The sequence below is a fragment of the Sminthopsis crassicaudata genome, chromosome 6, assembly GCF_048593235.1.
Source record: "Sminthopsis crassicaudata isolate SCR6 chromosome 6, ASM4859323v1, whole genome shotgun sequence".
NCBI lineage: Eukaryota > Metazoa > Chordata > Mammalia > Dasyuromorphia > Dasyuridae > Sminthopsis > Sminthopsis crassicaudata.
Genome location: NC_133622.1, coordinates 207,096,443 through 207,123,008, shown reverse-complemented (window position 1 = coordinate 207,123,008; position 26,566 = coordinate 207,096,443). Strand labels below are relative to the sequence as shown.

At 41.9% G+C, this 26,566-nt stretch overlaps 1 protein-coding gene across 1 annotated transcript in view; it reads left to right on the top strand.

Moving 5' to 3' along the window:
* Positions 1-7,771: 7,771 nt before the first annotated feature.
* Positions 7,772-26,566, top strand: part of DKK3 (dickkopf WNT signaling pathway inhibitor 3) — a 64,064-nt gene continuing 45,269 nt past the window's right edge. The window contains exons 1-4 of the mRNA XM_074276786.1: positions 7,772-7,980; positions 8,815-9,094; positions 15,055-15,192; positions 15,731-15,811. Of these exons, the coding sequence (XP_074132887.1) occupies positions 8,828-9,094; positions 15,055-15,192; positions 15,731-15,811 (486 nt within the window). The 5' untranslated portion in view covers positions 7,772-7,980; positions 8,815-8,827. The remainder of the gene's footprint in view (positions 7,981-8,814; positions 9,095-15,054; positions 15,193-15,730; positions 15,812-26,566) is intronic.

Here is a 26,566-nt window from a genome sequence, read left to right as displayed (position 1 = left end):
CAAGCAGCTGAAGCCTGGTCCATCTTTAAAATAGAAACATTCTGTATACTTATGCTCCCTTCTATCTGACCCTCCCTAAAACAAAAACAAACTCTCACAACTTCTAAAAGTTAGCCATCTAAGGGAGATTGTCTCCCAACATCCCAAGGACAGGGCCTTCTTTGTATTCCATTTATGTTGTGAAGAGGTAAGGCTACAGTTGTAGGACTGGGCACAGGGGTATAATCCAGTCTGTGATCAATCACTGAATCCTAGTTAGTCCTGGAGCAGAAGGAAGTTAACCCAGAGGAGAGGGGGATAATATTGTCTTTGTCTGTCTGTTTGTCTGTCTGTCTGTCTGTCTGTCTCTCTCTGTCTCTCTCTCTCTCTGTCTCTCTCTCTCTCTCTGTCTCTCTGTCTGTCTCTGTCTCTGTCTCTCTCTCTGTCTCTGTCTCTGTCTCTCTCTCTCTCTCTCTCTCTCTCTCTCTCTCTCTCTCTCTCTCTCTCTCTCTCTCTCTCTGTCTTTTGTGTCTGTCTCTCTCTAGTACCTGCCTGGAAGTGTTACCCCCCCCCACTTTCCTGTCTCCTTTTGTATATTTTCTTCCCTATTAGATTGTAAGTTCCTTGAAGAATAAAAAGAAAGAATTCTCTTTCTTTTTATTAATTGCATCCCTAGGCACTCATTATATATTTCTTGGATTGGATCATTTGCTTATCTACATGTGCTTTCCCCATCTCCTGCCCAGAGCAGGTCCTCAAAAGCAGGAACTATTTTGTTTTTGTATCCCTGGGGGTGACACATAGTAAGTAATGTTTATTAAGTTGTTTGAAGGAAGGAAAGAAGGGAAGAAATAAGCATATTAAGCACCTACAATGTGCCAGGCACTATGCAAACATCTCTTTTGATGCTCACAACAACCTTGGGAAATAGGTGCTATTTTAATGCCCATTTTACAGATGAGAAAATTGAAGCAGAAACAGGCCATGTGACTTGCTCAGGGTAACTAGTAACTATCTGAGCTGGCTCAGAAGTCAGGTCTCCCTGGTTCCAGGCCCAAAGTTGTATTTACTGAGCCTCTCCTAGAGGGCAAGAGACCAGTGGAGAAGTCAATACAATCAGAGCTTAGAGGAGAGGATGGTCATGAAGAAGGAAAGGAGAGACTGGATGGGAGAGTACTGGGGACTAGGATCTGTCCACAGGGCTTGAATAGATAAGTTCTAATAAATGCTAATTTTTTTTCTAGTGCTGTGCAAAAGGAAGCATCCCAAAGACATTCTATGAGCCACCAAGTGTTGTCCAACAGGAAAAATTCAGTGGCACTCAGAAGCTGATTAAGTGTGGGCTGAGAGGGAGGGTGAAGAGTCCACTATGACTGCAGAACAGCTCATTAAGGCTTACTCAGCCTTTCCCCGCGGAGACTTTCCCCATAATTTTTTTAAAAAATATTTTCATGAGGCTCCTTTTAAAAATGATGCTGTTATTTTCCAATAGATCCCCCCCTACCCCAGTAGGGGGGAAAAAAGTAAAAACTTCTGAACAAAAGACACAAACAAGTCAACACATTGGCCATGTCAACTAACGCATTCCTCATTCTACGCTGACAGTCTGCCACCTCTGAGATTGCGTCCAGTTCTAGGTTTATGATCCTTAACCTCTCCGGAAAAAGGAGGGCAGCAAGCTTCATCACCAATTCCCAGGTAGGTTCACAAAGACTGGTTCTTGCCTCCAGAAGATTGTCTTTCAGCATTCTTCTGTAGCCATTGTTCTTCTGACCCGAGGTCATCAATCTCCAGCTTCATACGAGTGTTCCCGAGTTTTCCTGTATTTTTATTTGTCATTTATCAAAGCACCAGCCAAGTGGTACAGTGGATATAGCCCGGATAGGTCTGGAGTCAGGAAGACTTCAAATTCAGCATAAGACCCTTAGTAATTGTGTGATCATGGACAAATAATTTTATCTCAATTCCCTCATCTGTACAATGGTACCCATCTTCCAGGGTTGTTGTAAGGAGCAATTGAGATAATGTTTTGTTGGGAGGGAGACGCCCTTTCCTGCAAAATCAGAATAAAATTCTTTTCTGCTTTTATTTCCAGAAATCTCCTTGATTTATTTGAGCTAGTAGTCTTGTCCCACCCAAGTCTAAGAAGAGAAATACATCTATCTCTAACAAATATATTAGAGCTTCCTTGTTCAAATGACCAAGGAGATAAGAGACAACTAGTTAACTCTAATTTAAAATACCTATCCTTTCCTCTCCCCTGCCCCCCAGCACATGTCCTAAGCTGAGACATTCCTGGCACACAATAGATTATATAAAAATATTAGCTATTATTATTAATTACTCCAATACATTCACATATCAAAATATGTTCACCCATTCTCCTGTCAATGAGCACTCCTTTTGTTTCCAGTTCTTTACTGGTCACAGAAATGCTGGGCACAGAAAAGGTTTTGGAGAGATGAAAACTTCCTCTGCCTTAGACCTTGGAGAATATACGTAACAGTGATATTGATGAGCTGATCAATCAATAAACATTTATTTAGTATCTACTGTGTGCCAGGCACTGAGAAGGTACACCTTCTAGGGAAAATGTAGCAATAATCTTTAAGGTCCCCTGACCTTAGAGTGCTACTGTTCTAACAATCTGTCAATGATTCTAAAAGTCTCCTGGCCTTAGGAAAATAATAATATTTCTTCCCTTAAATTTTAAGGAAGATATAGCAGGGATACCTGTCCTTAGAGCGCTCCTGTTCTAACAATCTGTCAATGATTCTAAAAATCTTCTGGCCTTAGGCATATAATAATATTCCTTCTCCTAGATTTTAAGGAAGTTATAGCAGGGATACGTGACCTTAGAGTGCTACTGTTCTAACAATCTGTCAATGATTCTAAAAATCTTCTGGCTTAGGCATATAATAATATTCCTTCTCCTAGATTTTAAGGAAGTTATAGCAGGGATACGTGACCTTAGAGTGCTACTGTTCTAACAATCTGTCAATGATTCTAAAGTCTTCTGGCCTTAGGAGAGTCCTACAAACATTGCTAATTGTCAGGTACATAATAGGCTGGTCAGTGATAACCAAATTCCTGAGAGCACTCCTCAGTTCTACTTCTGGACTATAAAATTAACATGTCAATGACATGAAGAACTGCATCAATTTGTCTCCTAGTTCCTGGTTCTTTACTAAATTCTTTTGGAACTTAGCCTGCTTCAATTAAAATAAACTTTGCCCCTTGACTTAGAGATGGGTCCAAGCCTGCAAATACTTTTGAGACACCTTGTAACACCAGTCTGAGACCCCAACTTCTTGGGGTCTCCTTTTGGACCTTAATAGCACTATGCTAAGTGATACGGATACAAAAATAGGCAAAAGACAGTCCCTCAGAGAGGGGGCTCAGTAATAAAGTGTTCCTTCTGGACCCCTACTGTAGTTTAAGGGCCTCCTAGAGTTAACTAGTGTTCAAAGGACCCATCCTTTCTCCTGCCTCCTCTCCCAGGATACCTGCACTTGGCCAAAGTGCTTGGGATTCTAGCTATTATAGAGTCCATTCTCCTTACAGATCTCTTAATCAGCCTCTGAGTGCCATTAATTTTTCCTCCTGAGTCATGGCATGTTGGATAATGTTTAGTGTCTTATAGGGTGAGTCTCTGTGATATTTCATTTCGAAACATCTCTGGCCTAGCTTACAACCTAATGAAGGGGGAGAGATGATCAAAGGGAATGTAAGCTTCGGGGAGCAACCATGACTTTATCAATGGGAACCAACTCTGTGCCAGCAAGTTCCTCACAACAGAGATATATAATAGGGCTCTTCTTAACTGAAGATCTCAGGAAAATGACTGTACTGAAGGCTTTCAGAATTCTGCCCGACTCTCTGCATTAACATCCATGTTTTCTCTTCCTCCATTTCTAAGTTGGGCCCCAATCCCAAGCATGTCCCAGTTTAGGACACGTGCTGGGAGGCAGGGAAGGGGAAAAGATAGGTACTTTAAATTAGAGTTAACTTGTTTCTCTTATCTCCTTAGTGAATAGTACTACCTCATTTGAACGAGGGAGCTCTAACACATTTGTTAGAGATAGATGTGTTTCTCTTAAAGTCTGAAGCTAGATTAAAAAGGGAAGGGAACAAGCATTTATTAAGTATCTACTATGTGATAAATACTTTGTATATAAATAAAATCTATTTGTTTAATCATACAGAGACTCTAGAAAGGAATTCTTTATAACTGAATCCCCTCCTTTCCTGTCTTCTTACATATATTTTACTCCCTGATATTATTCTAATCCTGGCCCCAGAGGGCCCTCCTTGCTCTTCCTGTCACAAGCCATTATTTCTTAGCTCCAGGCATTTTCATTGGCTGTCCTCCATGCCCGTAATAGTCTCCCTTCCCAACTTCTCTCTAGTGGCTTCTCTGACTTCTTTTTAAGTCCTAAAAAAAAAAAAAAAAAAAATCCCTTCTTGTATAAGAAGACTTTCCCAATCCCTTTTATTTCTAGCACCTTCCTTTTGTTAATTATTTCATATTTCTTCTGTATATACCTTGTATTGGTTATATTTGTTTGCATGTTGCCTTCCCCATTTGATTGTAAGCTCCTGGAGGACAGGGACTGTCTTTTGTGTATCCCTAAAACTTACTACAGCATCTGACACACGTCAGAAGCTTAATAGATGTTTGTTGATAGGTTCAATAAACCAGTTTTGATTAACAGGCTAAAAGTTCACTCCTCCTTTCAATGAACAAATGACAACAAATTTATATTTATATCCCTTTATCTATCTGTCTGTCTGTCTACCTATCTCTATCTCTATATAACTAGATTGTGTTTTTTTCTATCTATAAAAACCTCCTTCTACCAATATGGATGGGCATCTTCTTTATAGTTCAGAGTCTTAGAAAGTAATCTGGGGAAATATTGTCAGAAGCAAGGCAAATAACCATGATTATTGAGGTCAATGGTCACTTTGCTACGGCAGGCTGCTTCTTTTCTGCCCTTTTAAGGAAGCCTGAGGTCACTCTAGCTTTTTGGGCTGCCATGCCATGTTGTTGATACCCGTTGAGCTTGCAGGCCAATAACCTCTTCCCCCCGCTCTGATTTTTTGCATGAATTTCTATATATCGAAGTTTTAGAGAAATAGTTTTAAAGCTGAATTTTTTAACTCAAGTGAAAGACTTCTTTTTTTTGGGGGGGGGGGAGTTCTGTCTAGACTTGTGGTGTTATTTCATCAGTGTGGGAGACATCCAGCATAGAAATTCTTTCTCACTTATCTGCAACAGTAAGTATCTGCAACTGATAATCTTGGAGAGTTGCCTTGGAGTGTGTGATTCGCTGAGAAGTTAAATGACTTGCCCACAGTCTTAGAGTTAAGATTTCAACTCAAGTCTTCATGATCCCAAGACTGAACCATTCATTATATGCTTTACATTTATATCTATGGAGTCTTTTTAGACCCATCACTTTAGTCTGGCCTAAATTTAGATCCCAACACTTAGTTATCTAAAGTTTTAACTGTAGATCCTAGCTTCATGCCATCTATAAATTTCACTAGCACACAATCTTTGTCTTTATACAAAGCATTGATTAAAAAAAAAAAAGTTAAATAGTTCTGGACTGCTAGAGACTTTTCTTGAAACTGACATTGAACTTTGGATCTATTTTTCTCTTTTATTTTTATTATTTTTTCTTAATATTTGTTTTTGAAAATGTTGAGTTCTCCTTGCTCTCTCTCATCCACGAACAGGGGATTCTTTGGGCCCAGTGCTTCAATAGTACCGAATCCTTCTCCATCTCTTCGTCTTGTTAAATAAAGTCAACAAGCACCTATTAATGTGCCAGGCTCCAGAATTAGAGCTAAGACTACAAAGAAGGTTAAAACAAACAAACAAACAAACAAACAAAAAAAAAAAACCTAGTCTTGCCATGAAGGAGTTTAAAATCTAGTGAGAAAGACAACATGTAAAACTACGTACAAACGGTATAAACAGGATAAATGGGACATAATCTTGGAAGGCACTGGGATTAAGAGAGATGAAGAGAGTCTTCTTGAAGAAGGTGAGATTTTAACTGAGACTTCAGTGAAACCAGGAGGTGGAAAGGAAGAGAGAGAGAATTCCAGGACACAGAAAACTGAGATGAAGTATCTTGTTTAAGAGACAACATGGAAGTTATTGAATAGAAGAGTATGTAAGGCTAAGTAGAGTGTAAGATGAAAGGAAAGGTAGAGGACACCAGTATATGAAGGGCTTTGGATGCCAAACAGAGGATTTTATCTTTGATCCTTGAGATGATAGGAGCCACTGGAGTTTATTGAGTTAGATCGGAGATGACCCAGACTTCGATTTAGGAAAAACTTGGTATCTGATTGGAGTTTGGAATGGGGATAGATGAGTCAGAGAGATCATTCAGGAGGCTATTACAATAATCCAGGCATGGGTAATGCAAACATGCCCCAGGATGGTGAGAGTCAGAGGCCGGGGGTGGGGCACATATAAAATATGTTATAAAGGTAAAAATCAACAGCATTTGGCAACTGATTGGAATAGGGGAGGAGAGAGAGAGACAGAGAGAGAGAGAGACAGAGACAGAGAGAGACAGAGAGAGAGACAGAGACAGACAGACAGACAGACAGAGAAACACACACACACAGATAGAGAGAGAAACACACACACACACAGAGACAGAGAGACAGAGACAGAGACAGAGACAGAGACAGAGACAGAGACAGAGACAGAGAGAGAGAGAGAGAGAGAGAGAGAGAAGACTTATGAACCTGGGAGGATAGTGTTACTTTCCATAGTAATGGGGAAATTTGGGAAAGGGGGAGCTTTGAGGGGGAGAGATGATGATGTTTATAGAGAAAGAGGGAGAGATGGCCAGTTCATTTCTACTCTGTCCAGATCATTGCTCTGTTAGAGGAGCCATCAGAATCTGGAGCTGTGAATTTACTAAGGCAGGGAATTCTCCCAAGACAGCTTGGTACCTTTTCTTCAACCTGGAGAGTTTTCTGTGGGTCATGAGAGGCTTGAGTGATTTGCCCAAAGTTACACAACTAGGGTGTGTCATATGGGGGCCTTGAACTCAGCTTTTTTTTTTTTTTTTTTTTTTTTACTTAGGGGCAGATTCTCCCTCCACTACTCTATGCTGCCCTCTCAGGTGAGAGTCTTCAAGCAAGAAAATGATGTGTGGATGGTATGGATTGATCCTGTACTGATGCTGGATTCTCTGGTTCTTAGTGGTGGCGCTTCCTTTTAGGCCGGTGACTTAGAAAGGTGACACCCCCCCACTCCCCACCTCTTGCCCCATTGCTAATTTTGTTCCCGCTTTAATGTCACGATGAGGTAGGGTTTGAAGTGCCCGTGTGAAAGTCCTTGGGTGTCCCTGGTCTACACTGACTGTGGGGTGGGGTTAGTATCTGGGGATTTTGTTAAGCTTAAACTTTGGTCTAATCTCTTTGGGTTAGGGAAACTGAGGCAGGGGCTGGGATGAGGAGAAAGGAGGGAATGGACTTGTCATACAGCCAGTTAGTGGAAGAATTGCCACTAGAGCGTAGCTTCCCCTTTTCTCAGGCCAGGTTCCCCCTTCCCCCGCACCTTTACCACCTCGAAAATAAGGCCCTGGGCGCTGGGTCCCTATGGGCGGCTCCGGCCACGCTGCCTGAAGCACCCTTGCCTCAGTGATTGCGGGAGCGTTTTGCTACGTTGGTCGGAGCCCCGGGACCCCTCAGCCCTCCCCACCCCGCCCCTCTCCCAGGCATCTCGGACCGCCCCGGGAGTGCCCGGGCTCCAGCCAATCGCGGAGGGCTGCGCAGACGGCCCGCCTCCCATCGGACGGCCGGCAGCGGGCGGGCAGGCTGACGGCGAGCAGAGCTGCGGACGCACCGCAGGCGGGTACCAGCCGCCGCATCTCCCTGTCCTTCGGGTCCGGCCTCCTGCTCCGGACACCCGCGGGAGCCGCCCAGCTCTCCCCGCGGCGGCGGCGGCCATTCGGGGAAGCGCAGGTCAGTCCGGCCAAGGCCACCTCGATCCGGGGGGCGGCGGCGGAGGCCCGAGCCGGGGGAGGGGGCGAGCGAGCCGGGGGAGGGGGCGAGAGTGCATCCCCGGGGACCAGGCACGGAGGGCTGGAGGCTGGAAGCAGCTCGGCAGGGAGGCTCAGGGCGGGGAGGGTGGGGACGGCGGCAGCGCCTGGAGGAGGGGGAGGACTCTGAAGTAGCGACTGGGGGCACCCCTGGAGAGCAGCTGAAGGGAACCAGGGGCGGGGGAAAATGAAAGGTAACCCTGATGGGAGGGAGGGAAGGTAGAGGTAGGATGAAGGAAGGGAGGCCAGACAGCTCTGAAAGGACCCGGCATCCCCAGGGAGGGGCTGGAAGGGGCAGGATGGAGGAGAGCTGGAAGGGAGATTGGAGGTTAATGGGGAGGCAGGGAGAAGGGCTGCAAGGGGACTTAGGGAGACGGCGCTGGGAGGGGTCTCAAGGAAAAGACGGGGGGCATCCCTGGGGAAAGGCTGGGAGGAGCGTGAAAGGAAGGGGAGGAATTAGAGGGGGACCCGGAGAAAGGGAAGGAGAAGGAGCAGGACTGGAGGGGGACTTCCCTGGAGGAAAGCCAGAGGGAGCTGGGGAGCGAGGCACGGAGTCCACAGGGCCAGCCCTGGCAGGGGGGTCGGGGCCGGGACTAGGGCTGGGCTCCGAGCCAGGGCCTAGAGCATCTCCTTGGAGCTGGGTAGAAAGGAGGAAGGCTGACCGGCTGTAGGGGAGGGGAAGGGTGTCGGGGAGGCAGCGAACCGCGGGGACAGGGAGCAGCGGGACCTGAGTCACCCCCGGCGCTTTCCCGCACAGGCAGTCGCTGAGGATGCTGCTGCTCGAGAGGATGCTGCTGCTCCCGAGGCTGCTGCTGCTCGGGCTCCTGGCTGGGGCCGGGCGAGCTGCCCCGGCCTCCTCCGCCCTGCCCAGCAGCCCCTCCCCCATGGGCCCCTTCCCCACCTCCCAGGCCCTGCGGGAAGGGCCCCCGCCCGCCCTCACCTTCCCCCAGGAGGAAGCCACGCTCGATGAGATGTTCCGCGAAGTGGAGGAATTAATGGAAGACACGCAGCACAAGCTGCAGAGCGCCGTGGAGGAGGTGGGTGCGGGGACCACAGAGCAGCCCGCTTCCAGGCTCCGGAGCCTGAAGCCTGAGCGAGCTCAGCTGGGGGCCGGTTAGAGGGCTCGGCCGGGAGGGCGGAGTTCACCTGCCCCGGGTCAGGCAGTCAGTCAACTAGCGTTTACCTGCACAAATTAGGCGCCGGGCACTCTCCTAAGAGCAGGTGGCCATGGCCCAGGCTCTGGGGCTAGGTACCCACCCGGCCTTCGGAGAGGGAATTAAATAGACCTGACCGGACTCAGGAAAGAAGTCGCCGCAGCCTTTTCTTGGAAAGCTTGAGGATGACAGCCCCCATTTGCTATTCGGTGATTCACCGGAGCTGGGATTTCCTGCTGATGAGCTCATCCCTGCGTCCAGGTGCTTTCTCCTCTACCTGGTGCCCTGTGGCTACTTCCAGCCTCTATCAAAGCGGAACTGGTGATCGAAAAGAATCCTGGGAAGGTTAGGGTCTTTATTATTAACCCAAGTACTATTTGGAGCAAAGAAAAAGAAGTCATAAATACTGTTGCCTCTGGGCCTCCCAAATGAGGTTAGGTCTTCAGAGTCTCTCACCTGAATGACTCTGCCGTAATTGATTAAGCATTCGTACTGTTCGAGGCACCGTGCCAGGTTCTGGAGGTACAAACACAGCAGTCCCTGTCCTCAGGGAGCTTACAGTTTACTGAGGGATAGCACATATAAATAAATAAATTAGAGAGAGAGAGACAGAGACACAGAGATAGAGACAGAGACAAGAGTCAGAGAGAGAGGGAGGGAGGGAAGGAGAGAAGTAAAAGCTTCCTTCCCATAGGAAGAAGAGAAATACTTTAAAAAGCAAAAATGAAGAAGGAATATATTCCAGGCATAGGAATATCAGGCAAAAACACTGGCAGGAAATAGAATTTTGAATTTGGAAATAGAAGTCCAGTTTGGCCGAGACTTAGAGAATGGACAAGAAAGCAATGTGAAATAGTCTGGAAATGTAGGTTGGAGCCAGATTACTATCTGGAGGGCTGGAAATGTCAAGCTGAGGAGTGTGGATTTTATCCTCAAGGTAATAGGAGCCACTGAAAATTTTTGAGTAAAGGAGTGATTTTTCTGGCCTTAGGAAGATTGTGTTGGCAGCTATGTACAGAGTAGAGGTGGGAATACCGAAAACTGGTATCCTAACTAAGAGCTGGTTCCAGCAGGCCAATGGAGAGGTGCTGAAGGCCTCTGTGGGACAGTGAGCTTCTGAGACATGAGGTAATCTAGAGTTTGAGCAAGATTCCAAGGACACGGCTACTAGTATTGCAAGTTCCAGGACCCTCTCCAATAGTTTGGTCCATTGCCAAATGGACCTTTCATAGTATTGTTGGGGTTGCTGGTTCTGTGAAACTGCTTTCTCATGTCATGGCCCCTGATCTGAAGGCAAGTCTATGGGAAAAGTTTCCAAGTTGTGTGAACTCCACCTTACCCAGAATACTAGATGTAACACTTTGCTTAAATATGAAGATGTTTTTCACCAAAGGGAATAGTTCTTTTATTTTTTCCTAGCCCTGGGTTATGTTGGGAGTCACTATTACATCTTCCAATTTGGGATATGGACTAGGCCAGCTTATATCAAAAGATCAAAAAGATTTAGTTAGAAGAAATCTTACAAAATCATCTGGAAATCAACTCAAACCATCTAGTCTAAATCCTCCTCTTGATTTTACATTTAAGGAAACAGAGATCTTAAGAGGTGACTTGGTCATATTAAATGGAGTCCACATAGAATTGAGGAAATCCCAATATAAAGGTGAATCTTGATTCTACATCTTGGCCAAGTCACTTAATTTTCTAAGCCTCTTATTGCTTCATATCTAGTAAGAGGAAAATTTAGATCTGTGAGCCCTGACTTTATAATCCCATGATCCTATGGCTAAAGGCAGCTGTTCCAGTGAATCCCACATTTTACAATCTAGGTTTGATTCCGAGCCCACACAAAAATGGTCCAGATTCTGGTACTCCCATTTTCTATTTTCTGACTTCTGTCAAAGGGTTCTAGAATGGAGTGATAGGATGGAGGGGGCCAGATAGTCCAATAAAGTAGCACTTCAGCATTAACTTAATTATTTCAGAGTTGGCTCAGCTAATCCTGCCTCCATTCTCAGAGAAATATGACTATTCGAACCCTGGCCTTTCTCAAGGCTGACTCATCCATTTCCTTTAACTTGTTTCATTTTCTAGTCAAAATCTAGTGGATTCCTACCAGGAAGAAAGAAGCTAACCCTGTATTTTATTTCAGTGTTGAAAGTTTTTTCCATTTTCTATAAAACTTGAATTGGCATTTGAAACTTTAACTCCAAACAGGGATTGGTGTTAGAAGGGATCTGGGAATGACTTGATTGACCATATGTAAATTTAAAGTGTGGCCATGTCTCATTTTGTGGCTAAATTATCCGTGATGGCCAGATGTTACTCAAATCACTAGTTAGTGTTCCATAATGGGCATTGGCTAAGAGTATTGTGAGGGTTTAGTTTAAATTGTTTCATGATGCTAGGGGAAAAAAAAGACAAAACTAGTGATGGAAAGATAGGAATATGGAGTGGTCAGTGACACAGTCTGAATATCTGATCTTAATTAAATCCCCAAGTTGTTTCATTTTCTTTTACTTTTAAAATGTTTTAATATCATCCTTTTTTTTTTTCTTGTTAATACCACAAGTTACCTTCAGTGTTAAGTTGTTGATGGAAGATGTGAGTAAAGTACCAGGTAATTGCATTACAGATTGATCCTGTCGTCTGGTTTGGTGATAACAGCAATTAATACTTATATTCTGCCTAGCTCTGTATGGTTTGCAAAATGTGTTCTGGTACATTTGATCCTCACAATAGCCTTTCAAGTTAAAAAAAAAAAAAAAAAGGTAGGGACTAAGTAATTTACAGAGGCAGTTTGGTATAGTTAAGAGAGTATTTGATGTGAGGGCAGGAAAAAATTGGATTTGAATCTTGCCTCAAATGCTTACTAGTTATTTAATCCTGGGGAATTACTTCCCTAGCTGTTATTTCAAAGGGTTGTGTGAAATAATCTAAGTAAACTTTGATGAGCTATATCATTATTGCATTGTAGCCTGGGAGATTCTAGTCCCTACTCTGCTAGAAGCAGTGTGGTATAATGGCTAGAGCACTGGTATCATGAAACCCTGGCTTTGAATCTCACCTCAGAATTCATTAACTATGTAAAGACTCTAGCCAATCAATCAATAAGCATTTTGCACATGTCTGCTTTGTTCTAGACAGTGGACTACGCACCCGGAATGCAAATAGAAAAAACAAAACAATCCTTACTTTCAGGGATTTTATAATCTAGCAAGTGATCCTATATCAAGGCAAGTCTCCGGACCTCAGTTTCCTAATCTGTAAAATGGGAAGGGGATAGACTAGGTGATCTCTAAAATCCCTTTTCGTCCTAAATCTCTAATTCTACTAACTGTGTAACTTTACAATTGCAGCATTCCTGGGCCTCAGTTTCTCACATGTGCAATGCAGAGGCCAGACTAAAAGGTCATCATAAGATCACTGATTTAGAACTGGAAGGGATCATAGCGATTGCCTCGTCCAAACTGCTTATTTTATAGAGAAGAAACAAAGATCCGGAAAAGAGTGACTTATCTGAGCCTATAAAAGCCAGAATATGAACCGAGATCATCTTCTTCTGCATCCTGTGCTCTATCACTCCGTGCTGCTTCTCCAATACTTCCCAGAGCATTCTATGTTTATTTATGATCATGGCAAACCTAATCACTCGCCATGTTGTTAGATTGCCTTATTGCTAGGTGGGTGGAGCCCAAGTTCTGAGCTGGGATGAATGCCTTTCCCCTATTATCACATTATGCTTCTATAATGGGCTCGGGGAAACAATAAGTTATGTATGTGCCATATTTAATAGGCTGTATAGTTTTTCTGTGTTGAATGTAACATGCTAAATGCCCAAGTTTGCCTGCTAGGGCAATAATAGTTATGGCTGCATAAAATTTCCATGATAAAATTGCACTTTCCATGGTTTATGAGGCTGTTAAGAGGACTTTAACTCATTCTGCTGAGAATGATTTTACACAAAGGCTCATTTCTGTTGCATTAAATGAAGTGGAGACTTGCTCATTATTTGGTTATTTGACCAATATAGGAAACCAAATTGGATCATTCGGATGCCAAAGTGGATTGTTTCCCCTTGGCTTAGATAGCTAGCTAGCTAGATCATTTATTCAGCTCTTACCGTTTGCTAGGCACTGAAGCTGCATAGAACAAATTAACCACATCGTGACCGGATTGCCACGTCTTTCTTCGTAGGTGACCTGGCTTCCTACTTAATGGAGAATGACCTGGCATGAGTTCCCACCTATAGCCATACTTAAACCCATCCTTCCAGTCCTTCTCATAGAAAATACCTCTCCTCTTTGAAAGAACTGCTTCTGGTACTTGGTGGGGCTGGCCATGTGTCAGTTATTTACCTGTTGAATGACATTGTTCAAGTTAAACCTATTTCTCTCAGCTTAGCCTAAAATGGTATGACATCATGTGCTTTGTTTTCCCTTCCTCCAACCCTAATCGCCACCATCCAGGCTGCCCACCCCTGGTAGTGCTTTATCTCGTCAGTGTCTCACTTTAGTATTGGCCCCAACCTCCAGATGTGGCCAAAGAATAACAGCAGGACACGTATCTTCTTGTTCTATTGCTTAAGGCTTCAGTGTATGTGCTTTCCCATCCCTTCCCCACCAGGTACTAGAGGCAATTGGGTGGCACAGTGCTGGATTTGGAGTCAGGAATACCTGGCTTCAGATATTTACTAGCTGTGTGACCCAGGACAAATGCTTTAACCCCGTGTGCCTTAGTTTCCTCATCTGTAAAATAGGGATAATAATAGCACCAATCTTAGAGGGGTATTATGAGGATCTGATGAGATAATAATTAGAAAGCATTTAGCACCTAGAGGTACTTAATTAATGTTTATTGATTAATCAAAACACTTAGCATAGTGCCTGGAATATAAAAAGTGCTCTAAACAATATACTTGTTAGTTATTATGCTTATTAGCTATTATTTTCATTTTTAGCAGTTTTTCAAAGAGCCATATCTACTGAGGGAGAGATAGTGGTACAGTAGATAGAGAGTATCTGGTCTGGAATCAGGAAGATGTGAGTTCAAATCCAGCCTCAAACACTTACTAGCTATGTGACCCTGGGAAAATCACCTAACCTCTCTTTGCCTCAGTTCCTTATCTGTAAAATGGAAGATTCTCTGGAGAAGAAAATGGCAAACTACTCCAGTATTTTTGTCAAGAAAACTCCATGGACTTTGTCCATGGGGTCAAGTAAAGTCGGATATGACTAAACTACTGAACAACATACTTGTTCTCAGGTTCTCTGTCTGTGAAGGAGTAGGTTTCATAGAATCCCAGAATTTCTTAGAAAATATTTCTCTTTGAAACTAAACTCCTCTTCTCTTAAGCTAGTGTAAAATTGTCCTAAGATTTTGGGGATGCCATATATTTGATTTTTATTTCTGATTTCCTCTGCTACTACTGGAGTGCACAGATTCATTTATATTCTCTGTGTGTCTCTTTGTCTGTCTCTATCTCTCTCCTTTCCTCCCTCTCTGTTTCTTTCTTTCCTTCCTTCCCTCCCTCTCCCTTTCTCTCCCTCTCCTTCTCCTCTCTCTTTCTCCCTTTCTTCCCCCCCTCTGTCTCTCTCTCATTCTCTCTCTCTTTCTCTTTCTGTGTTTCTCTCTCTCTATTTCCCTCTTTCCCCTCTGTCTCTCTCTGTCTCTCTCCCTCCCTCCCTGCTTCCTTCTTTCTCTCTCCTTCTTCTCCCTCTCCCTCTCCAGGCATTGACCCCCAGCTTCCACCACCCCACCAATGACCTCTCTAGTCTCTTGGGCTCTGGCTGATAATTTTCAGAGCCCTCAAATTGCTCATCCAGCTCTTATTGAATTTGTAGATGAAAGCAGAGGAGGAAGCGACTAAAGGCTCAGCAGAAGTCAGCCTGCAAGATCTGCCTCCCAATTTCCACAACGATTCCCACAGTGAAGTAAAGGTTGGAAACAGAACCATTTACAGGCACCAGGAGATTGACAAGGTATGAGACGTGCACAGCCCTTCATCACATCTGTAACATGGAGGGGGAAGGGGGCTCCTGCCCACGGGCAAACCGAGATCTGGCAAATCTTTTTTCCAGAGAGATCTCCCACCTGAGGCCATGTGGAGTTCTCGTGTGCTCAGGCTGTAAGACTTGCATCATTCACTGAACCAATATTTCTACTGTTTCCACATGGAGATAATAATTACATCCAGGGGCAACAATTAATTTCTCCTTTTCACATGATTTGTTGGATGGGGGGACAGCAGGGGCCTATTGAGGAGGTTCAGGCCAGACACCACCTGGGAAAGCGCTTGAGACACCAATTCGCTGGGAAGGCTTGTGGGGCTCATTGTCATTATTCTTTAGGGTCGAATCTTATTACTTTTCATGTGATTGTGAAAGAAAGGGTGAGTGTTAGCTGCTTTTCCAGATGTCTCCCTGTCAGGAAAGGAGGGGAGCGTTGGGATTCGCTCGGTGGATGAATCTGAAAGCTTGTATTCCATTTGTCCTTACTGTGCCAATATTTCCATCCTAGGTAACCAACAATCAAACTGGACAAATGGTTGTTTCAGAGACCATTATTACCACCATAAAGGACGAAGAGAAAAGGAATCATGTAAGTCCTGGCTATTCCTTCCTTATTTCCAGGATTCCAAAAATCAAACCCAAGCACTGGCTTCTGCCACAAGCAAGAGGACAGGATTATGTTTAGGATAGAAAAATTTGTGAAGAGGTCATGTTATCCGGTGTTGCCATTTTACAGATGAGAAAAATGAGGTTCCAGATGAGAGATCTGGAAGGGACTTCAGACGTCACATCTAGACAGATTGGAAAAGTATTTATTAAGCACTCATTGTGTTCCTGGTATGTTCTGAGAACTCAGGATATAGGTATAAGCATTCAGAGATTTCATTCTAATGGAGAAAGAGGACATATAAAGTGGAGTGGAAAACAAGAAGGAGAATGTGTGCAGTGTCATGGAGTGAAGCAATCTGGGAAGTTGCATGAAGGTCAAAGCTCCAGAAAGATAAGACAAAAGCCGAGAGACTTAGGTACCATGGGTCGTACAAATAGCAAATCAGTTTCTTTAGGCCCTACTTTTTAAAAAATTTCAATGGTATTTTATTTTTCCAATTATATGTAAAGATAGTTTTCAACATTCATTTTTGTAAGATTTTGAGTTCCAAATTTTTTCTCCTTCCCTCCCTTACAACCCCCCAACTCAATAGAGCAAGAAATCTGATATAGGTTAAATATGTGCAACCCTTTAAAACATATTTCCATATTTATCGTGTTGTGAAAGAAAAATGAGACCAAAAGGGAAAAAAACATGAGAAAGAAAAAGCAAACAAATAACCCCTGGCCCAAAAAAAGGTGAAAATAGTATGCTTCGATTCACATCCAGTCTCTAAAGTGCTTTCTCTGGATGCAGATGTCATTTTCTATCCCAAGTCTATTGAAACTGTCTTGAATCACTGTATTGCTGAAAAGAACTGTCTATTCTAGTTGATCATTATATAATCTTACTATTACTGTGTGCAATGTTCTCCTACATTTAGCATCAGTTGATGTAAATCTCTCCAGGCCTCTCTGAAATCATCCTGCTGGTCATTTCATATAGAACAATAACATTCATACACTATAACTTATTCAGCCAGTCTCCAGTTGATGGACATCCACTCAGTTTCCAGTTCCCTGCCACTACAAAAAGAGCTGCTACAAACATTTTAGCACATGTGAGTGCTTTCCCCCTTTAAGATCTCTTTGGGATACAAGCCCAGTAGGGACACTCCTGAATCAAAGAGTACACACAGTTTTATAGCCTTTTGGGCAGAGTTCCTAGGCCCATGCAATTTAATAGTATAAGCCCAACCACTGTCGGACAGGGCGATGGCAAGAAAGTGCACGCTTAGAATGGAAAGAAGGGCTGCCAGTCATTCCAGAGTTTAATGCCCTATTGTGTCAGCCTCTGATTACCCAGAGGTTGTCCTGAGATTACCCAGAGGTTGTCCTGAGATTGATATTTTTAATCAGAAAACATAGTGGGTCATTCATGGACCAGAAATGATGGTCCAGAGGCAAGTGTAGGAAGAATCTGAGCCAACAGAAACAATGGAATTATATATTTTGAACTGGAATAAACTTTAAATGTCACCTAGTTCAACTCCTTCAATTTTATAGACGGGGAGACTAAGTCTGAGTGTTTAAGTGCTTGCCATCATACAGTTACCATTAGAAGAACTTGGATTTTAGGTTTTAGGACTCAAGACTTGGTGCTCTAGCCACTGTATCACCTTAGCTCCCACGAGATACAACTAGCTTCAAATTTCCATGTTCTGAGGAAAAGGACAGGCCTGCATGTCCCCACCCTACCCTACCAGAATAGCTTCAGAAGATATATTTACAGACCCTGAACTCTATTTTGTATAAATTGTATGAGGATCTCTGGCTCTCTTTTTGTTTTTTAAAGCTTCTTTTATTTTTTCCTTCAATATATTTTTTATTTCATTAAATATTTCTCAATTACATATCACAACATTTTATTAACATTCCTCATTTTAAAGTTTGAGTTCCAAATTCTCTCCCTCCTTCCCTCCCCCCTTCCTTGAATGGGCAAGCAATTTGATCTTAATATGAAGTCATGCAAAACATATTTCCATTAGTCATGTTGCAAAAGGCATTGGTTGATTTTTTGAAAGCATCCCAATCACTTCCTGATTCTTCCTCGTCTATAGAATCTTGCCTTGTTTTTAAAAAAATGACAGTTAAGCAAAACAAGTAATACATGGGTTATGACTGACAAGGTAAGCCCCATTCCACACCTGCAGTCCATCACCTGTCTGCTGAGAGGTCCATACCACATTTGACTGTCAGTTCTCTGAAGTCACAGTTGGGTACCTCATCAATCATCTTTCTGAGGCTTTTCAGTGTTGTTTTACCTTGTAATGTTTGTTTTATATGTGCTGTTCTCCAAATATTTTCTACCACATTTACTGCCTCTCTTTTCTATGGATCCTATCTCTCCAGAGCAGGATTTCTTAGCCTGAGATCCAGAGATCTCTTAGGAATACATTCCAGAGGGTCTGTGAACTTCAATGGCAAATAAACAATATGTCACATCTTTATTTTCATTTAACTTTTGGTTTCCTCTCTAAGCTATTTTATTTTATACATTTAAAAAGATTATTCTGAGAAGGGTTCATAGTCTCCCAAATGGTCCAGGACCCAAAAAAAGAGTTAAGAAATCCTGTTTTACAGGGAGGCAGTAGAGTCCATGTCGCTTAATGGAATGAAGTGAAAGAAAAATTGCTCCATCTGGTCTTGGACAGCATCAAGGAAAAGACATGGGGTTTCTTCTATTGGCCCTGGAGTCAGACAGCTTGTGGACTTTTTTTTTTTTGGGGGGGATCAGCTTACAAAAAATAATTCAGACTAACATTTGTTCACACTTATGTGAGCTACAGAGCCCGTGGAATGGTAGGGATTTTTAATCCCTTCGAGGAATCACAAAATCCAACCTACAGCTTTACAGGACGAGAGGAAGCCCAAGGCTGTCGACGATCACATCACTCGTAGCTGAGAACCCAAGAGGAGGCAGCATTGTTTTGTAGAAAGCAAGATGACATGTCAGGGGCTCCTGCTGTAATTTCAGCTCTGGTGCTAATTTTATTGTGCAACTTTGGACCAAGTCCCTTCCTCAGTCTCAGCCTTGTTCCCTCATCTGCAGGAGGAGGACACCGGACTAGATAAATATCCAAGGTGCCTCCAGCTCTTGACATTCCATGCTATGAATGTCACTGGGCTATAGAAAGAACATTTTGCTGGGGCTGAGGGAAGGGGGATAAATACATGACTGGAAAGGGATCATAGAAATTTTCAGAGAAATGAAGCCAAATGGTAGTGATAGGTGAGCATCCAAAAGAAATCTGAGGAGAATATGAGGATAGCCAAGAATATGAGGAAATGATAGATTACTGGATTTGGAGATAGAAAACCTGGATTCAAATCTGACTTCTGTATCATTTAACTGTGTGATTTTGAGCAAGTCTCATTTGTAGAATGAAAAGATTGGACTATGTGACTTCTAAGATCTAACTCCACATAGAATTCTATCATAGGAAGAATGAAGATTAGTAATAGAAATAGAATAATAGTAATTTAATAAGATAGAATAGTAATAGAAAAGACAGACAAGGGGAAGTTTTTTTTAAATGGTTGACAGATCTTTCATTTATTAATTTATTTATTTATTTGCAAGGCATTTGGGGTTAAGTGACTTGTCCAGGATCCCACAGCTAGGAAGTGTCAAAGACTGGATTTGAATTCAGGTCCTCTTGACTCCAGGCCATCCTCTTTCAACTGACCCTCCCCATTTTCCTTAGAGAATAAAGTAATTAGCCAGGAAAGAGTGAAAAATGAGAACTTTGGGCCATCTCAGAAAGAATAGTTTCATGTTTTGAGTATGCCCTTCTCCGTGATAACACAGCTGGAGAGTCTTTGGCTTTATGCAGAGCCTGAGCAAGCCAGCTCTGAGCTCCCGAAGAATTCAACAGTCTAAACATAGACTCCCAGCATTCCAGAGCTGGAGGGCACATGAGTCCTGCCCAAAGAAGAATCCCTTCTGCATCAGCTAGCACAGTGTCTAACATGCAGTAGGTGCTTAATAAATGTTGATTGATTGATTTCTCAACAAATGCTCGGGACTTTGTCGTTAACTGAATGTTGATATTCTTTCTACTTTCGTGTAGATAAAATTAAAGGGAGATTTAGATATAGATTGACTAAAAACAATTATACTTTCACATTTTTTTTATCTAAATACACCCTGACCAACTTTTATCTATCACCCGTACCAATTAATTTATAATTGAGTATTTCTAAGTAACTATGAAGAAAAGGAGAAACCATCTGCCATCTTGGAGAACTTTTCCTGCTGCAGGTTTCCATTCCATGCATGCTCTTTGGCTTTGGGATTCGATCAGGTGTTTAAAATCCTTTGGCTGGCTTGCAGTGGATTGCTGTAAAAGGGAAGGTAAAGAGAGGGAGGAGGTGAAATGCTGCAAATTGCAAGTTAGGGCCCCTTCCAACTTTCACAGTTAATGATTTTCACAGTTGCTTCTGAAAGTGTGTCATATACAGCAGAAAGTCTATCTTAAAAGAAAGAAATATTTTTAAAATTCATGTTTTTAGTGAATTATGACATACTGTATACAGAGTCAACATATCCAGCTTTAAAATTCATAAATGTAGTTAATTGAAAGGCTGTCACTAGAGAAGCCAAATTTTCCCTCTCCTCCCCCTCTCTCCTTTTCTTTCCTTCCATCACCTTTGTATTAATGCACATAGAAACTAAGGCTTGTGGAAAGTTACAGGTTATAAGTATGTGAAGGCTTGAAAACTTAACACATCATGTAAATTACTGAACTGTTTTTAGATTTGGAAGTGGAAGGGAAAAAGGGACAATCGAGCCTGTTATTTCATCTGGGGAGACTGGCCAACAATAATGTTTTATGGGGGTCTTGTGGTTTGCCTTCGTTGCAGGGTGTTCAGCTAGCACCCACTTCACAGACCAGCAGACAGACCGATTGCTTTCATGGGCAGGGCAGTTTGGGAGGAAGGCAAAGGCAGGGAGGGGAAGCAGAGTTTTGAAAATGGAGAGAGCAAGACCCTTTATATAGGAATAAGAAGTGGTGTGCACAGTAGGGCTTCCCCTCTGGAATTAAGAGACAACTCTCTATTTTATGTTGTAATTCCTTGGATGATTAGGTTTAGATTTATTGTAAAGGGCAGGTTGTGTCCAGCAAACTCTAGACTGCTCAAATCCTCGCTAATAGAGGTGAATTCAAAGCAATCCCACCCTCCTATTTTAACAACAGAGGAAGATGAAATCCAAATAAGTGTTAAGAATTTACCTAAGGTCATGGCAGCATTGATCCAGAGCTGGAAGGGAGCTCTTACTTCATATACCACAATTCCATCGTTTTTTAGGGGGGGGGAAACTGAGGCACAGTGAAGGTGTTATAGGAGTTATAGGAGGTACAGGGAGTAGCTTGCCCAGGATCATTGTCTGAGTGTATACTTTCCACCACACCACACTACCTCAGTCATTTGAATTCATCCATTTAACAAGTATTTCTTTATTAAGCTCCTTCTGCATACAGCATTGTGCTAAAAGCTAGAGATGCAAAAACAAAATTAAAAAACAGCCCCTCCATTCCACTAGGGGAATGCAATATTTATATGCCAAGTAAACATATGGTTCATTGATGTGGGGAAATCCCTTGTCCCGAGTGGAGGTCAGAAGCTAGTCTCAGCTTGAGTGAGTGAGTAGGTGATTTGCTAGAGCCACAAGCCTAGCCCTTTACATGCTACTACGTGCCCCGGCTCTTGGACAAAATGCATACAGGGTGAATACAAGTGATTTTAGCTGTGTGTGACTGGGGCTTGGGGATGTTGTTTCTCCTTTGTTATATAAGAGAACCATGGCTTCAGGGAGGGGATGCTATGACATGCAAGTGAATTGGATTTAAGGGAGAGCTGGGCAAGGTCAACTGCCTCACTTTCCCCTCCAGAGACATCTAGGTCCAGTGGGCAGATGTCAATCAAGGCAGGATGGGGGAGTGATTATTGGCTGTCAGATGTTATTTTAAAAATAGTTTTTATTCTGTCTTTTGTTTTAACATCTTCCTTTCCCCCTCTAGCCTTCTTCCTTTCCCTTCCAAAGAGCTATCCCTGGTAAATAAAAAATAACATACAAATACAAACAATATAAATATTTTTAAATGACAAAAATAAAGAGGAAGAAGAGAATTTCTTTCTTTTCTTTTTCTTTTTTTATTTTGCTGAGGCAATTGGGGTTAAGTGACTTGCCCAGGGTCACACAGCTAGGAAGTATTAAGTGTCTGAGGTCACATTTGAACTCTGGTCCTCCTAATTCAGGGCTGATGTTCTATCCACTGAGCCTTCTAGGTGCTCCTGAAAAGAACTTTTTAAAAAGCAAAACTAAACAACATATTGAAAAAACATATCTATCCATACATTTGGGCCTCACTTCTATGAAAGGACGTGATGCGGTAATTTCTCAGGCTGTCATGAGAAGCAGAATCAGTGAGTGTTGACCACTCTTTCTAGAATTGTGGATATAAGGGAAGGAAAAGAGTTTGAATAACAATTTTAGAGCATAGCAAGGGTGAGGAAAAGATTCCAGGCATTTTTTTTTCTTTTTTTTGAAGATAGGAAACATTTGAATGTGTTTGCAGGAGTAGGAAAAGGAACACGGTACCATGGAGAGATCACTGGATTTGGATTTGAATCCTACCTATGTGACTTTGTACAAATCATATAACGTTCTAGCGATTCAGTTTACTTTTCTGTAAAATGAGTGGTTTGAACGATCCTTTCCTACGTTCAATCTATGATCATTTTATCCTACAGGGACTGATGTCAGAGGACATTAGAAGTTCTGTCCCTAGCTGTGTGGCTTGGGCAATTTATTTAACTTCTCCACCCATTCATTTCCTCATCTATTAAATGGGAGGTATTGTAAAGCTGTGAGAAAAAATTCCATAGAAATGTGAACTACTATTACTTCTGGGTTAAAAATACATTTTCCCCTCACTCATTACTTCCTCCCAGAGATATCAGGTGTTTCCCTTGAGGCTCTACAGACCGAAATAATGATTTCTTATAATTTATTAATTGGGATAAAATTTTACTGCAATGAAATATTTGAAATTTTGTAATGGGATTTTAAAAACCGGCCCTGAAACTTCCTGGATCAAGTATCACTTGAAATGCTCAGGCCCTCAACAGGGACTCAGGAATCCATCCTTAATGCACAAATCAGCACATGGAGGCATTTCTTAGAATGGGCCTTGACCTACATTCCAAACTAGCACCACATGTATCATCTGCCTATTGAACAGCTGTCTGGGACAGTTTCCCTGTTAGTTTATTTTTCCCTTCCATGTTATAGGGAAGGGATTCCTCAAGGGTCAACTTCTTTGATCACTCAAGGCTAGCATGTTTGAGTATATAGCCTCATTCTTGAATGAACTCAGTTGTCTCCACCACCCCTGCCCAAATTAACTAGAGGGCAGGGAACACCCTCTCCCCCAGATGGGGGGCAACCATATCTGTGACCCCTCAATAAATAAAGAAAGGAGGACGGCTAGAGAGGAATTTTTTGTGCTCAAAAGTCTTCCTTCTTATACAAGCTCTAAATTCTCTGCTGAGCCTGCAAAAAGGTAAGTATAGCATCAGGGCAACTGGGTGGTCCAGTGGATAGAGTGCTACATTAAGGGTAGTCCTCCTGAGTTCAAATCAGGCCCCAGCACTTATTAGCTGTGTGATCCTGGGCAAGTCACTTAATCCCATTTGCCTCAGTTACCAATCTGTAAAATGAACTTGAGAAGGAAATGGCAAATCTCTCTAATGTCTTTGCCAAGAAAACCCCAAATAGGGTCACAAAGAGTTAGACATGACTAAAAAAATTGACTAAAGAAAAACAGCATAATTTCTCTTCTTTGTGAGATATTTCTCAGCATTATCTATTTCCCTCTGGAGCTAATGTGGGAGAAAGAGAATACATGGGACTCTAAGAATCATAGATATTATTATAGATATAGACTTCAATTCGGGTGATTTAATCCGACTCCCTTCATTTTATAGATGGTTTAAGTGACTTGCCCAAATTCACACAGTGGGATGATTTGAATTCAGTACTCTTTCTATTGTACCATACTGTGTCCTTATGATCAGCAGTTAACATTTTCATTCATCTTCTCTATGGAAGGCCCAGTGTTAAACAGTGGGGATCAAAAAAGTAATGATAGTTCATAGATATCAAGGTACAAGAGAATCAGATTATCAGCTCCAACCCTCACATTTTACAAATGAGAAATATGAAGGCCCAGAGTGTATATGATTTGTCTACGGTCATACAAGTAACAAAATCATAGAACCAGGATTTGAATCCAGAACCTCTGACCCTGGATGCTGTGATTTCTCTAATGTACCATATTTCTACAATCAAGTCGCTGATATTCCACTGGGGAAATTAATAATAATTATTATTATTACTATTATTTTTGCTGCATGGTAATAGCATGTGAAAGGTATTGAATTTAACTTTGTATTTATTTGCATTTTTCTCTTTATATTTATTCTCTGTCTCTTTATATATGTATTTGTCTTTCCTATTGAAATATAAGTTCTTTGAGAATAGAGACCGGGCAGCTAGATGGCGCAGTGGATAGAGCAACAGCCTTGAATTCAGGAGGACCTGAGTTCAAGTCTGATCTCTGACCCTGGGCAAGTCACTTAACTCCAGCCTCAAAAAAAAAAAAAAAAAAAAAAAAAAAAGAATAGAGACCTGGAGCCTCTTTAATACGTTCATAATATGATGGAAGTCTCTACTTAGTTACCCTCAGAGTAACTAAGTGTCTCCTCAGAGGAATAGGATTTGACAAAAGTCAAACAGCAATCCCAACCATGAGACTCACTTATCCCATTGTTCTCACTTGATGGGGTCCCTAAGGAATGATCCCAAAGGCCTCCATGATGACAGTGCTCCATTCATGAGGAGTGTTGGACAACATCCTCATGAGCCAGGTGGGACTTGGTAACTCCATCTGAAATGGAGTGGGGAAGGGAGGGGAGAGGGTCTTTGTAGGGCATAATGGAAGTTTCTTAAGGAAAATGGAAAGTCCTGTGTGAATTTATTGGAGAGAAGTGCCAATCATACCATAACCTTCAGCAAACTTGACCTCTGGACTTCTTGACTTGGTTTTAATTTTGTTTTCTTTGTGATTTCTGGCCAAGTCTGTGAGTTTCCAGGAGCTTTAATCCTATAGAAAACACCAGAAGGGGACCATTGAAGAAATCTGCCACCCCTCAGTAAATATTTGAACTATCATCAAACTAACTAAACAAATGTAGTAGATAAGAATGACTTTTAAGGAGAAAACATTTCCTTTCAAAACTTTCCATGCTATATTTAAATGACATTAACATGAAAATCTACTAAAGATTTTTTTGCATTTAAAATTTTCCAAAGACTTTGCCTAGATTTAAATAAGGGCACAAAATCAAAGTTCTGAACACGTCCCATATAATGTTGATTTAAAATGTCATTGCTATCTTTTGTTTTTACATCACATTTTTCATTGTATATCACTTTATTCCCCTTCCCAGAGAGCCATGCCTTATAATAAAATATAAAAAGATGAAAAAAGATAACTTAACAATACCACCAACAAAACAAAACAATCTGACATTATGATGCTATTCCACATCTATAATCTCTCACCTCTCCAAATCATTCAGCAAGCATTTATTAAGCCCCTACTATGTACCAGGCATTGAGAATATAAAAGTATCAAATGATAATAGCTAGCCTTCTTTAAGTGCCTTCTGTATGCCAGGCACACCCCTGAGGATTTTATAAATATTATCTTATTCGATCCTTACAACAATGTGGGGAGCTATTATTATCTTTATTTTACAGATGAGGAAATTGAGGTAAAGAGAGGGTGACTTTTCCAACTCACATAGGTAATAAATGTATCAGGCTGAATTTTTCTACCTGCCCATTTCTGCTTCTTTTTTTAATAATAGCTTTTTTATTTTCAAAATATATGCAAAGATCATTTTCAACATTCACCCTTACAAAGCCTTTGTCTGCAAGATTTGCAAGAGTGAAGACTCTTGTGTTCTAAATGTTTTTCCCTTCCTTCCTCTCACCCCTTTCCTTAGACAGCAAGAAATCCAATATGTTAAACATGTGCATTCCTTCTATAATTCCAAATTTTTGTGTTTGCTAATACTATATTTCCACATTTATCATGCTACACAAGAAAAATCAGTTCAAAAAGGGAAAAAAAGCAAGCAAACAACAAAAAAAGTGAAAATACTATATTGTGATCCACATCCAATCCCAACAGTCCTCTTTCTGGATGCAGATGGCTCTCTCCATCATATGTCTTTTGGAATTGACCTGAATTACCTCATTGTTGAAGAGAGCCACGTCCATCAGAGTTGATCATCACATAATCTTGTTGTTACCATATGCATTGATCTCCTGGTTCTGCTCATTTCACTTAACATCAGTTCATGTAAGTTTCCCCAGGCTTCTCTAAAATCATCCTGTTGATCATTTCTTATAGAACAATGATACTCCATTACATTCATATACCATAATTTATTCAGTCATTCCCCAACTGATGGGCATCCACTGAGTTTCTAGTTCCTTGCCACCTCGAAAGGGCTGCCATAAACATTTGGGCACATGGCCACCTGCCTATTTCTACAAAGAACAAAAGCGTCCCTTCTCACAAAGAGCTTACATTCTAATGGCAAAGAGAAACGTGTG